The sequence below is a fragment of the Carassius gibelio genome, chromosome A7 (assembly GCF_023724105.1).
Source record: "Carassius gibelio isolate Cgi1373 ecotype wild population from Czech Republic chromosome A7, carGib1.2-hapl.c, whole genome shotgun sequence".
Classification (NCBI taxonomy): Eukaryota; Metazoa; Chordata; class Actinopteri; order Cypriniformes; family Cyprinidae; genus Carassius; species Carassius gibelio.
The window spans coordinates 12,198,219-12,213,371 of NC_068377.1; the positions used below are offsets into that span (position 1 = coordinate 12,198,219).

Consider the following 15,153-nt stretch of genomic DNA (forward strand, 5'->3'; position numbering starts at 1 on the left):
CCTTTTTGACGGGGAAACAGCAAAACTCACAATTGTCTTGGCAATTCAATAAGTAAAATACTTTATTTATTATTACTATTTATTATTTTAAATTTAAGTTGTAATTTATTACATTGTGAGCAAAATAAAAGTTAAAGGTACATCTTTCAAGTACATGCATACATCTACTACTGGCTTGTAACAGGGCTGTAAAGACCACAAATGCAAGTCAAAACACAACAAATGTAACTAAGTACTTTACATGAGTAGTCACCAATTCATTACTTGTACATTATAAACATACAGTACGCTACACTCAGTTTACACAGTATAGTTCGTCTTTTATGTTGGCAAACAAAAAAAAGAACAAATCTGAGTTTCATGCTAAATAGACCTTAGTCAGGATAGACACTGTATTGAATTTTATGCACATGAATACAACAGACTTACAGTCTTGTCAATGGTTCTAAATTAAAATTAAAATGTATGCATTTAGCAGACTCTTTTCCATTGGGACTGCTGAATAACAACACCATTAAACTGTGTGAAGTACCAAAGCATTTGTTTATTCAGTTTATTCAGTCTTGTTCAAAACGGTAGCAGATTTTGATTTCACACCCACACTCAAACTCACACCAAACACCTATGTAACTGCTCTAAAATAGTGGTCTCTTCCTCTGTACAATAAAAACGAAACTATTTAAAAACTGCACGGTATCACTGTACAGTACAGGCGCCACTAGGCAGGAAGTCCTGGACGTAGGTAGCCACAGCTTTAGTGAGGTAAGTCATGGTGCCAAAGCGACCGCTGGGTGCAGTGTCATACAGGAGCCGGCAGATGCCCGTAGAGGGATCCTTCTCTAAAATACTGTCTTCTGCACCAAGATCCTTCTGCAGCAGCGAGAGAAAGGAAATTACTTAACATTTGATGATAATAAATACAAAGTTGAATCATGTTATTTGAAGCAATTTACAGTTAAAAGCCCATACCTGGTCCTTGAAGAACATGTCATTGGCAATGTGAACAATCTTCTCTACGTGGATGATGCTGCCAACGCTTTGAATGTCCACATCAGCCAGCATTGTAAGTACCAGGATCCCTTCGACGAGCAGCTGCCGATATTCAGGCTGAGGGACACGGTTCAGCACCCTTTCCACATGCACCGCAAACTTGATCTCACCCGGGGTCATCTGGAGAGAGGGAGAGATAGCTTTTTAGAAAGCAATGAGAGGAACTGATTTTTAAAACACTTTAATTGGTCCTAAACCTCTCTCGTGGTAGAAGATGGGAGCACAAAGCCTTCTATTGAAAGGCCATGACACTGTGGGCAAAAAAACAAACAAACAATAAATTTATATTCCACTATTTTGCATTAAATATCTTTTATCTATCTATTTAATGTTATTGACATATTGTTTCCTCTCAAATTCTTCTAACCTTCTGCAGAATCTTCCAGACTTTTTGATAGAAGCCTACAGGAACTCTGTTGAGCGCGCCATCAAGCCTTCTTCTGCGCAGCCACTGGCCCTGTCGACTGTCCCGAGACGCACCAACACTGATTGAGCTGTCAAATGAATCAATTGAAGGCATCCTGCACCTCTGTAAATAACATATTAGCACAGATCAGCAATCTGTGAAACTGCTTTGTTAGTGGTATGACATACTAGGGGTACACCTTTAAAAACAACAGGGATCAACATTAGGCTTATTAGACAACTTATAGAAACAGCTGTTGACTTTATAAGAAAATTCAAAACAGATGTAATTCTTCTTGCGCCCACTGCTTAACACATTACAGATACCTTGCTACAGTTAACAAAAAAAATATCTTGTAAAGTTCCATATTAACATCTATTCCATATTGTCGATTTGACAGTTTTTCAGGCACAGACATTTAGCCCTTTTTGCAGCTCTGTTAGTTTCTTAACCTTACTTGCCCTTCAAAAATCAAAGTGCAAATCCAAAAGTTAATATGGCTTGGAAGAACTGAGGACTTACCCCTGACTCCATGTGCTCAGTGTCGAAGGATTGACTTGAAAATGTCTACAAGAGGAAAAGACAGAAAGCAATAGGGAGGTCAGTTTTATCAACTTCCCACCTGACAAAACACTTTTGAGCCTCCTTCAGCAATTATGTTCTCATCATTTGTGGAATTAAACACCTTTGCCATGCACCTTTAGAGCCAATGAAACCCGTTTATTCTTCTTCATGTGACATACAGATTCAAACTTTAGACGTACCATGGTTTTTCTTCCCACTGGATTAAATTCATATACAATTAACCCACCCAATTAAGCAACTGATGTCAGTTTGTTTCTTGTTTTTTTTTTTTTTTTTTAGTTTCTTAACTTGAGTTTAGACAATTCATGAGAGTCACAGCTCATGAGACACATCACCTTACTTTGGAGTGACCATGACAATCGGAGATCTTCCAGCTGAAAACATTTAAAAACTATTTAACAAATAGAGGCATGACTTATATGGTTGCTTTAATGTTGACAATTTAATTTACTTGATTGTGCCTTTGTAATATCTGGCCCATGCATGTTTTTGTTTCATCAATCTGGATGTGCGGTCACCTACCATCTTCATGTCACTCTTCAGTTTGCTGATGCCTGCACGCTCACTCTTGGTAGCACCAACATTTCCAACTTCATGGATGGAGATAACAGGACTGGTACCAGGCTCAACTGAACGAACTGACACACATCCAAACCAATCATAGATAGGGTGACCATACATCCTCTTTTTCCCAGACATGTCCTGGCCAGGATTTCTGAATTGCCTAAATTGTCCAGGTTTTAAGTGTGTTCGGCTTGAAGCAGCACTGCGCAGACCGATCGATGTTCAACATCAAAATACTGTGAGAGGTATAGAGAACAGACACTCAGCATGCTGTCCAGTTGCTCTCACGGTACTTTGTTGTAACACACCGATCGATCTGCATCGCACCGCTTCAAGCCGAACACACCTATTGCATTTGTTTTCTATTGGTTTCATACTTGCTGAAAGTAAAGACTGAAAAGAAGTTTGACCAACAGCATGCAGGCACTGTACATTATCGACCAATCATAGCACACAAGAAGGTGGGATCTACAGAGAATGGTCAAAACAATGCAAATTGTAGGCAATTTAGAAATCCCGACTAGGACATGTCCAGGAAAAAGGATCATAGAATATTAGCTATCAATGCTGAACTATATTTCTACACAACACTGTAATTCACCCGAAGTCACTCACCACTTCTCTGAACACCGAATTCTTTGCCGCTCAAAATGTGTTGGAGAAGATTCTTCAACTCAGAAGGACTCAGTTTCATCAGACTCTCAGTTGCCTCCTCACCTTCACCATACACATACATACATTTATTTATTTATTTATTACTTGGAAATGAAAAACACACCCTCAAATCTCCTAAGATGCACTATGAACAAATGATTAGTGATGAATGCAGTACCTGAGCAGTTTAGAGACTGGGCCAGCTCAGTTGCCATAACCTGAATGATGAGGCCAATCCTCAGCCGAAACATCTCACTGAACAAACTGGGCTGTGTTCTGATGATCATCGCTAGGTACACTATGATCTCCTAACACAAAAACAGTACGCACAAAATTTCTCAGGAAGCTTTATATAATATAATTTGAGATGTTAATGAAGTATTTTGGCTGTTATGGGATAGTATTTTGGTTGATCATTCTTTGCACTTTCAATATGAACATATTGTACTTATAAGGTTATATACACCAGTTCATAATTTTAGGGCTGTTATGATTGTTTTATGTTTTTGAAAGAAGTCTCTTACACTCACTCAGGCTGCATTTATTTGATGAAAACAGCAATACTATGAAATATTATAACAATTTAAAATATTCATATACATACATATATTTTGCAGAAGTAATTTATTCCTTAATAGTCACTGTTCCAGTCTTTAATGTCACATGATCCTTCAGAAATCATTCTAATTAGCTGATTTGGACACAAAAAAAAACATTTATTATTATTATCAAGGTTAAAAAAAGACTGAGCTGCATAATATTTTTCTGAAAACCATGATGCATTTCTATGAAATACAAATCTTTTGTAAGAACATAAAATATGTCTTTACTCTAATTTTCTGATCAATATAATGCATGCTTGCTGATTAAAACTATTCATTTGTTAAAAGAATAATTTAACTGACCCCGAACTTTTGAACAGTAGTGTAAAATCACTGTATGTTTTCAAGTAACCTGTGTGAGGATGGCAACAGTAATGTTGTTCTCGCTGGCTTCATCAATAAGCAAGGCCAGTTGGTCAGGAGGCAAAGGCCTGCAGAGAAACATCCAGATCACCCACATACTAATATAGTGCATTATTTTGGTGTCATCTGAACAGTGAATGACTGTGAAAACTCACGCAGTAATGGTCTTCTCTCTGGGCTCCGGTGGCAAACCCACTGTCAAGTGCTTCTGATGGGCCAGCAAATCTGAGCAGGCCTACAAACAAGACACAAAATACAGAACAATTCATGAAGCACATTTAATTTAAACCCATCCTGTGAATTGAGAATGCTCATCTAACCAAAAGAGCATATGTAACATTTCTTGGATGAGAGGAATGTAAATATCAGCCAGTATTAAAGTTTCTTATTCCACAATCCTGCATTAAGATCTTTACCCAGTCCAGTTCCTCCACTTTCTTGCGGAGCACGCCTGAAATCATACGGATGAGATCCCAGCAGCGCAGATCTCCCGCCTTCTCATAGAGCTCCACCAGCAAACTCTTGACAGTGGTGCCTTCCCCATGCAGCTGAGTGTCCCAGTCCATTCCCCTGTCAGGACACACATTCGATTCAATAGAAAACAAAACAACTATACAGACAACTCGTATAACTCTGTTTCAAGCATGGCGAGGGATTTTTTACTTGTCTTTGAAAAGGATGTAGAGGATGTCTGCCTGGTCATGAAGGCTCTGAGTATCTTTAAGCACCTGGACTAGTCCACTGTAGTCAATGCCACCATGAGTGTCCAGTGGCAGCTTACACTCGGAGGACACGAGCTCCTCTGGACTCTACAGAGATCAATGACACATCACAGAGATTTCTGTCATCTCAGTTTTGCATTCTTAAAAGATCATTTGTGTGTGTGCATATACACACATGATTGGTGCGAGGTCCCTTGAAATCTTTTAGATTAAGCACAGGCTGAGGGGAGTGGAAAAGCTTACTGGGAAGATACATGTGCACATCTGAAAAACAGACAAGGAACAGAAGAAAACAGGGCAAAAATGTATACAAATAATATACTCTTTGCTTTGTTAGACAGATGTCTAATTGATTTACCTTAATTGACTGGTTGTTATTAGACAGTTGTACCATTGTAGTTTAATAGTACACCCAAAAATATATCAATATATCATTTAATCACCCTCATGCTGTTACTTTCTATCCTTTGTGAACATAAGAAGAAATTGTGGAAAACAAGAAGACATTAAGAAATATATTGCTTTTTGTCCATATAACAGGGTTCGAACACATTTATACCAATGAATTTCCAATGACTTTGCCCTGACTTTTCCATGACATTTGAGACAATATTCGTGACTTGATGTTCCATTATTTCACAAGTATACATGTAAAACAAGAACAAAAAACTCAGTTAAATTTTTTTTTATATTAATTTATACAGAAAATTATGTTAATTAAAACTAATGACTATTAATTATACATGTTTGCTTTGTTTTAATAATAAGTACAAGCTGTGAATATGCCAAACGTTACTCCACACAGAAAATGTATCAAAATCACTGAATATTGTAATTTGTTTAACCAATATTATCAATTAAACTCAGGACCTGCATTTCATTTTTAAAACTGTTTAGGTATAACAGTAGTAGGCTATACGAGTACAGAAATATAGTTAATTTGAATAAACTGTAAATTAAAGAAAGATTAATCCTTAATATTAGATAAAAAATGGATTCAGTCAAGAGCAGCACGTCCCACACTCAGCCCACAGTATGGACATGTGGACATAAAACTTTGGGCTGTCCCACTAGGTCCCCGCATTTCACACCGATATTGGGGCCCACAGCAGACTGTCCGTGTGGGCTAGATTTTCTGCCCACAGTGGGCCACATGGGCCCCAAAAGGGCATGTTTGCTGGGGTAGTGATGGTCTCTTAGTCTTTTGTTGTTTGATTAACATTAATGACAGACAGCACCGTTTTATTAGGCTGCTGACAGAATACCGAATACACAGATCCAATAAACTGAATCTTATACACATGCATATTTAAACAAATTATACAGAGATTTGTGAAATTTCCTAAATTTTCCAGGCATGGGAATTACTGTTTTAAAGTTCCACGACTTTTCCAGGTTTTTCATGACCATACAAGCCTTATGGAAGTAAATGGTAATTATAAAAAGAATATTTTCTTTTGTGACAAGGCGGCCCGCGTAAATGATGACAGAATTTAGTTTTGCTTAACTATCCCTTTAAGGTTAAACTGCTAGTTTGTCAAAGCACTTGATGTGGCAACCTGGCCACATAAAACTACACACTTAAGCCTTTTAATGCTTTTAATGTGACATCCTCCCATTCTTGCATTCTACCCTTCACGTCCACTGCTTCTAGGTCTATGGCTTGTGTTATTTTTAAAAAAAAAAAACATTTACTGCAATGAGCAAAAAGACCAAACTAATCAATTTATTGTTGATCATTTCCATTAATGATTAGTTGTTGCATCCCTAAAAATGACCCTTCAACCAGTAAGATTTCAGTTCGAGTACAGCAGTAGTTGATATTGGTTCAGCTCACTGTGGATTTGGAGCTCCTTGGCTTTGTTCATGAGAGACACCATCTCAAGTGTCTTAGTGGCTGCAGCCTTGAAGCGACTCAGCCCTTTTGCCTGTGCCTCGACTCTGAGCCCCCGCTGAGGCACCGCTGCAGTCAACAGCTGGTCTAGGTATTGTGCTAGATCATCTGTATCTGAAGAGAAAGAAAGGGTTAGGAGTTAGGATTAGAAAGAAAGAGGCATGAGAAAAAGTAGCAAGACATAAAAGAAAAAAGTTTGCAATGCATCAAACCTATGTGTTTATGTAACATTATAGCCTTCGGTCCAAGTGTAAATGCATTCCGTAGAGAATAATTCAAGCTTGATTACCCAGACTACTCATTTATAAAATGCTTTAAACCCCAAACCAATCATAAATTAAATTCCTTACAGGAAATCCCACCGAACCTTGAATAAAATGCAAAACAAATCAATATAATAAATGCATGAATCTTGAGCGACATGATGCTGTTTTCACACTTCAGTTGCTCATTGCAAACGATCGACATTGTAACACATCTTGCAATGATAGTAGAGAAAAAAGGCTGAGAAGCCAAAGTACACCGGAAAAGTCAGAGGTCAGAGATGTGTATCAGTAAATGTTTCCTCCTGCAAATTCTTAATTATAAGAACTGTTTAGTTCATTAAAACCCATTACACTAGCTCTCCCTAAAGATTGGACTCAAGATCAAAATGAATTATGAAGATGTGGGAACTTTTACTCTTAAAATGTAGTCTAGACCTAAAGGCAATATAAAATGACTTCATCTCCAAAATGACCAACGTATCCAAGTACAAGAGTACAAGATACCAAGTGTCTGACCATTTCAGAAGTCATCGTCAAACAAAGTCTCTTTGTTTTTTCCCCTTACCATCACTGAAGTTCAAGTCATGCACAGATCCTCTAAAGTAGCCGTCCTCAACATCATCATCTTCATCCCAGCCCCTACTGGAGCGTGTCTTAACACTATCGAGGAAGCTCAGATGAGCACAACAAGACGTGGTCAGGAACTCAGATAACTTGCCAGTCTGGATCCTAGCAAAATTGAGAGCCGCAAGTTAGTAAGCTTAAACTGCCCTTGAATATGTATTGTTGATGACATTGTATTTATTTATTTATAGCCTCGTTGTCTGACCGTGCCCCTCCAAAATAGCCATCCTGTAGCTTCTTAAGAGTAGCCAGCACAGCAGGGTCCAAGTCTGTGTGTTCACTGTCTAAGAAGTAATGCACAAAAGATTGTGGGGTAAAACCACACACTTATTCACGGTCCAAAAAAAATTTCCGATGACTCCACATTATCAGGGATGCAAATTTTCACTCACTAAGCATGGTCTGGGAAATGGGAAAGGTGACCGTAGGACGGCCGGTCATCCTCCAGCGAGAAGACAGGTAAGACAGATCAGTGCGCAACATTTCCACAATCATCTTGTTGTCCAGGGCCAGATAGAACTGCTGGTGATCTATGAACTACCGGGGAGTAACAAATGAAGAAAAACATTTGCCATTTAGCATATATTTTAAAAGTTTTAACCATCTTTCTGTAGCTTTAGCCTCACCAACTCTTTTTTATTATTATTTAACTTCTGCTGAATGATAATCAGTGGCTCTCTAAGTCAGCAAAAGGCTCAAACATGCCTACTTTAGCACATTATGAAGAACCTGAGGTGTGAAGCTGAAGATGGTGTTGCGGACGATGTATAGCTTGGAGGTTCCCAACACACCAATCCTACGGTAAGGTCTGCCGGTCAGCCCCAGTCTCTCATTACGCCCTTACAGAAAGATAAACACATGCATGCACCCTAAATACATTAAATAAACACTTATGTGAACACGTTTTGGTGTAGGATTTACAATTTACATTCACAAAACTGAAAAAGTATTCTATTGTAAAATATATTCCAGTAATGTTTTTTTCTTTGAAACATATTTTTAACAGCACTGCGTTTAAAAATAACAGCATGTTTTGTATTTCTTCATACCACTTCCTACCTAGTCTAGCATAAATATGGCTGAGAACTCGAGATGGTTGCACTCTGATGGGGTGGATGTCTGCCACGGTCTCCACATCAATCCCATTCTTCTGTAGGAGTGCCTTAATATCCTCATTCTCAGCAAGGATGGACACTTATCAGAACAAAAAAAAAAAACATCAGTGTAAATTTCAACCTTGCAATACATCACATGTGCCATGAAGCAATGAGTGCAACTGGTTTAAAAATATTAAAACATACCTTGTACAACAACATCTGGTTTTGGGATGGTAGAGAACCTGCGGTTTAGAGGGTCTATTTCTCCAGGAGCCAAAAAACCCTGAAATGGAAAGGAAAGAAGACATTGGAGGTTTTCGCCAGACTTTTTTCTCAGATATAACTTGGTACAAAGGTTTAAAAGAAGAACTATAGCGAAGATAAGACCTCTCACCTCTGCTAAAAGGTTGCCCAGGACATAAAGGGACTGTCCCCACTTCAGAGGGCACTTTCCCATTGGGATCCTCTCCACTGTGTGTGGATTGACATACTCTTCATCCACCTGAAATAATATTAAAAAAAATGTGTTATTAAAAGTAAAAAAATAATAAACTAATTTAATCTTAATTCATTAAATCTGAATTCACATGAATCCAGTGATATTTAATTGCAATACAGATCAGATAAAAAAATTTAATTAGATTTCTCACCTTATCTGGAGGAACACTGTAGAGTTCAGGCAGCAGCCGTATCCCATCTTTTTGTTTGATCATGATACCTTCCAGAGCTTCTCGATACTCCTGAACCTGAGATTACAGAAACATGAACATATAGCCTGCCTGTATCTGCAGCACAACCTAATTTTTTAACCTCTAGAAAGTTTCTCTTTTGCTATTCTTGTCTTTATACTTTGTCTTTTGTCTCTACACTAGCTGCCAGAAGGCACCACTCAACTTAAGGCTGAATAAACTACATGACTTTTACAAATCTGAACACTAGGCATCCTGTACCTGAATATTGTATACTGTTACAAAACTGTGTACAAACTGTATATATCGTACATCAAACATAAAACTCATGCAGAAACACACACCTCGTTGTTATTATGATACTCATCACCAGTGAATACATTGCGTGTTCTAAAATCAGCTCAAAATATCAAGCATATATGATATCATCTGGTTTTACCTGCTCTGGACTGTTGATAAAGATGCCATCCAAGATCAGGTAGGTCCAGAAAAGTGGCCACTCACATTCAATGTTTTCAAAAAGCTTCAGTTCGGCAGATTCATAGTACAGCCTGTTGGGGTCCTATTAGGAAAAGAAGTCTAGTGTTTAATTACAGACATAATTAGACACATTTAACAGCTACAGTACACATCCACATATTTCGGTAATAATTCTTAATACTAGATGTAAAACTATATGTAAAGATTTCTACATATTCTAAAATTTTAATATTTGTATAATTAAAAAATATTCAATACAATTAATGTATATCCTAATGTGTCTGTGTATTGGATATACTGACCTCTTTAGGAGTTTTGTGGCCATCTCTAAGAAAACGACAACAGCCATATCTTCCCTGCATACAAAAAAGGGTTTCATGTAACAAATATAGCCACCATAGTGGGAGCTGATAAACAAAAACAAATTCCTCAAGTTCTGACCTGGAGCTTGGAGATGATTTCTTCCTTAGTGATATTGACTAACTCCATGTCTTCCACAGCAAAGGCTGGATATGAAATGATGGACAGGAGGCCAGCATCCACCTCTTTAGATGTTGAAGCTCTGGGCAACATGGAGCTCAGAATGGACTGAGAGGAATACATGGTAGTAGGGAGACGATGATGGTTTTATTTATTTATTTTTACTAAATAATCTGAAGGTGAAAAAAAAGCACTAGAACCATTATAGCCTCACCTGGCAGTGCTGGATATCATCTGCTAAAACATGAACCACAGAGTCTGGTCCCCCTTTGGCCCCAAAGAGATTCAAGTCATCTAGGGCTTCAAGTGCTGCCTGCAGTTACAAAGGGTCCATTCAGGGGCTGTTACAGTGTTTTTTCCTCACAGTGTCACAATGAAGCCAATATTCATTCAGTTTGCACTGAAATCCAGGACCACAGACAATAAATTTGGCTGCCACAAATGAATTCTTACACATTTCAGACCAGTACATTTTATTAAAACAAGGTTAATGGCTAGTTTCCTAACTTTAGACTGTACTCCGTATCCTCGGACAGAGAAAGAACAACCAGAACCCTTCTGCTCTGAGCAAACAGACACAATAGGAGCAAACAGAAATGACACAAGCTGACAGGAAAAGCTGGGAAGGAACACTTATACCACAGAGTTCATGTTGAGGTAACACTGGGTCACATTAATATGCAGTGTTTATGAGTGTCCGGCATGAGCACCCCCTCCCCATCACGCCGGACTGAGAATTCTCAGCTGCTCAGAAGAGGACTGACTGTCTATTTTGCTTCAACAGACTCACTTTAGCCATCCCTATTGAGCTGACATTGAGCTCGGGAATCCCCTGATTGGTTTTGTCTCCTCTCTCCCACATCCCATAGTCCTGAACAATCACAGGAGATAAACGCAAGATACAGAGAGTGGCTCTTTAACAACAATTACAGACTAAAATGAGAAAAACATACATATGGCATATATGATCGATACGGAGAGACTTACAGCCACTTTGTATGCAGATTCAGTGTAAAACAGCAGATTTTGGACCACATCCACCTCGTCCTGAGTGTACACAATGTGCAGCCCTAAAAGGACATGAGACATGGCAAAGGATATGTGGGAGAAGATCTTCTAATGCTAGGCTCAGTACACAAAGCATGCAGTCATATTCCAGGATTTCTGAACAACAGTTTTATAGGTTTGAATGACATTAGGGTAAGTAATGACAGAATTCTTCTTCTATCTGAACGCTCTTACAATTAGAGCTCACGACCGGTCACAAACTACAACCGCAGTCTTTATCATTTACTACTTGTGCAGGCCTACTAAAGACTGTAAAATGAGGACAAAAAGAGATTCTACTGGTTTAGAAGAAAAGAATGAAAGTTTGTACACTTTTAGAGGAAGAACGGAGTACGCTTTAAGAGTCTCAGGTGTCTTGATGTGTCTTAAGCCATGTTATGCAAGCTCTAAAGCGAGACCTGGAGTACCTGAGGCAGTCATCTGAGCCAGGAAGAGGAGATAGACTGAGGTGGCGTCAAGCTGGAGATGCCCCCATTCCTTGTCACCCACCACAGTGGCACAGGTCTTAGTGTTGTACTTGGCGTGGAGGCTGTCCAAAGCACTCTTACTGTATTTAAACTTCTCCACTTTGTCCAGCTGCAGTGAAATGTGAGAGAACAAGAGATAGCACAAAAGAGCACTTCAGACAATATCTAATGGACAAAATGGTAATATGTGTTAGGCACAATTGAACTGTGTATGAGACTGATAGATTGCATAACACTGGCATTTGTATATTTGTGTGTACAACTTTATGTACACTAAAGTTCAATAGCTTGTGGCATGTAAGCTTTTTGTTACTCTGTTTCTGAAAGTCTCTTTACGCTCACCAAGGCTTCATTTATCTGATAAAAAAAACTACAAACAGGTAAAATGGTAATATTGTGAAATAGGCTATTTTTACAATTTAAAATATCCATTTTAGATGTCAATATACTATCAAACATAATTTATTTCTGTGATGGCAAAGCTGAATTTTCAGCAGCATTCCTCTACTCTTCAGTGTCACATGATCCTTCAGAAATCATTCCAATATGATGATTTGGTGCTCAAGAAACATTTCTAATTCTCATCAGTGTTAAAAATAGTTCACTGCATAATATTTTTTGTCTAAACCAAAACAGATTCTTTGAAATAGAATAAATTACTGAATAAAATTTTTTTTGTTTTGTTTTTTACTGACCCCAAACTTCAGAATGGTAGTGAATGCATGTATGTTTATTAGCTTACAGCCTAATTAGCATGTAGTGTGGTTAATGTCAATGACGGGCGATACCTGTCGCATTATGCACTGAAGAATTCCCCTCATCAACTTCACCACACTCTGAAAGAAGAAAAAGAGATCAAGACACGCAGACTGCCTCCAAAACAACACTTGGTACACAGGCTCAACTGTGACCTTTCAGCTCTTCATTTAATAGCACAGACATGAGTAACATAAAACTTCGGAGCCACTGTAAAGTGACACCTTAGATACACTCATACATACACATGCAGTCATGAACTGACCTTTCTCTAAAAAACACATGCACGGAAATAAAATAATACAATCCACTGCTGAATATTTTGGTATGGCTTCTGATAAAAGATCATTCAAATGATTCGAGAGTTGCCACATGCGCTCATGTGATTAAACATCTACAAAATTTATGATCTCATGAACAAATGTTGTTACTGAATAAATATCTTAAAAGCTGTACTTAATTAGTTCATCCTGTCAACATTCATTCAGGAGAAAAACAGATTTCTCAGGTCACAGAATCAATACCAATGCACTGCAGAAAAGAAAAAATAATAATAACAATAAATTCCCATTTCAGTTTGTACCTGCTCAAGCTCATAGGCTTTAGCCTTGTCTTCATCACGGTCTGCGTTCTTCCTGTAAGCCAAACTGAGGGCCCAGACAGACAGGATACTGTAGACATTGTCCCTCACCCAGGCATCAGGCTGCTCTTTGCTGGCTGGTAACAGGCCTGTCACTGGGTCCTACAAGTTATCAATACAGCTAGCTGAAAATGTCCAGTGCATCAGGTTCTACACTACATGTAGAATTAATATGAAAGCATTACTTTTACCACAAAACAAAAGAGCTATATTATTTAATCTACCGTACAAAAGATTGAGGTCAGCAATAAATAAATTAAATATTCATATATTGTATTTATTTCTGAAGAATCATGTCACACTGAAGACTGGAATAATGTATCTGAAAATTAAGCTTTGTCATCACAGGATTAATTTATATTTCAAAATATATCAAATAAAATAAAACAGTTATTGTAAATTTTAATATCATTTCATAACATTACCTAGTTATTGTAGTTTTGATCAAATAAATGGTGCATTGGAGACTTTATATATTTTTTACCCAAATGTTTAAACAGTAATACACCGGAGTCAGAAATAAGATTTGAATTTATTTTCATGGGTATTTTTCCTTTGTGAAGGTATATTATTTTATCCAACTCCAAAATGTATCCATTTAAATTTAGAATAAAATTGTTAAATACACTAATCACAGATAAATTAGACATTAAAAATTAAGAGGAAATATTTTTTTTTTTCACTTTTGTTGGCAAAAGCCCTAGTCAAATTCTGTCTCTGATATAGCATACATATTTTTACCTTTTTATACATTAAATTGTGTTTTTAACACTAAACTGCCTCCTCGTGTCTCCGCATGACTGAAGATACAAGAACTATGGCAGACCGAAAATATAAGAAATGAAGGCATGTTTAGTAAACACAAGAGTGTTTAGAGTAGAAATGCAGACACTCACTTGGTGACGCAGAATAGTCTGATGAACTATCCTCGCGTAGTTGTCAAGTTTAACTCCAGAATTGCTGCGACTCCTCATTTTAGTTCCTAGAAAGTTGCGAAAAACCTTTACGTGTCAAAAAACCGCCAACATCCTCCTGCAATATAAACCAATATGCACATTAAGAAGAGCAGTGTATACAACAGGTGCTTATTTCGATAACGCTTGCGTAGATTCAGTGAATATAAACAGACCATAACAAGATAATCCGGAAGGAAAGTAACGCTAATTTACTCGTGGACACTCGCGCTTACACTGAAGCCATTCGGTCAGCTGGGAGGATCCTCAAAATAACACCGGTGAGCTCGAAAGTCGAAGTCGAAAACTTTTATAACGACAAACTTTTTAAAGGAACTAGTCTTAAAAGCTTGGGGAGTAACGTCGTAAAAACGTTGACCTCAAAGATTTTTACACATCTTGTGAAAACAGAGAGGACATCGTGTTCCTGACGTCATGTCGTGAAAGACCTATACCTTCATGAGGCTCTGTGTTGACCAATAGGAATACTTTATTTAATAATAAATCTTTGTTCAATTATCAATGGTTCAGTAACGGAATATTTCATGTTAGGAAGCTCTTTAACAAGGATTGTCTGCTTTTTAGATATACAGAATTTGTTTTATTATATAATATATATGTAACTCCTAAATAGTTTGCAAATGTTATGGACGCAATGCCATCTGTCATATGCATGCTTAAAAAATGATACCCCTTTCCTGAACCTGTTAACACCCCTATTGGTGAAATATGTTTCACTGGGGAAAAGCAAGAAATGATAAAATAAGAACTTTATTCCTTGAGAACATCGTCT

General features: G+C 37.7%; 1 protein-coding gene across 6 annotated transcripts; it reads right to left on the reverse strand.

Annotated features, from left to right (window-relative positions):
• Positions 1-44: 44 nt before the first annotated feature.
• On the reverse strand, positions 45-14,807 carry phka1a (phosphorylase kinase, alpha 1a (muscle)). 6 transcript variants are annotated; one of them, XM_052603208.1, is made up of 34 exons: positions 14,597-14,806; positions 14,304-14,439; positions 13,351-13,509; positions 12,800-12,847; positions 11,952-12,120; positions 11,464-11,546; positions 11,267-11,347; positions 10,691-10,789; positions 10,438-10,584; positions 10,299-10,352; positions 9,956-10,078; positions 9,478-9,573; positions 9,222-9,329; positions 9,032-9,110; positions 8,790-8,924; positions 8,460-8,569; positions 8,123-8,267; positions 7,936-8,014; positions 7,672-7,835; positions 6,784-6,954; positions 5,122-5,210; positions 4,888-5,033; positions 4,641-4,794; positions 4,380-4,459; positions 4,214-4,292; positions 3,438-3,567; positions 3,221-3,322; positions 2,564-2,679; positions 2,377-2,415; positions 1,979-2,023; positions 1,418-1,579; positions 1,248-1,301; positions 970-1,170; positions 45-870 (listed from the first exon to the last, which is right to left on the reverse strand). In XM_052603208.1, the coding sequence occupies exons 2-34, from the start codon at positions 14,379-14,381 to the stop codon at positions 697-699; spliced, it is 3,699 nt and encodes a 1,232-aa protein (XP_052459168.1). In that variant the 5' UTR covers positions 14,382-14,439; positions 14,597-14,806; the 3' UTR covers positions 45-696. The 6 variants fall into 6 exon arrangements, with proteins under 6 accessions (XP_052459168.1, XP_052459167.1, XP_052459170.1 ...); XM_052603207.1 differs by having other exon boundaries at positions 14,537-14,806; XM_052603210.1 differs by lacking the exon at positions 2,377-2,415.
• Between the last annotated feature and the right edge of the window lie 346 nt (positions 14,808-15,153).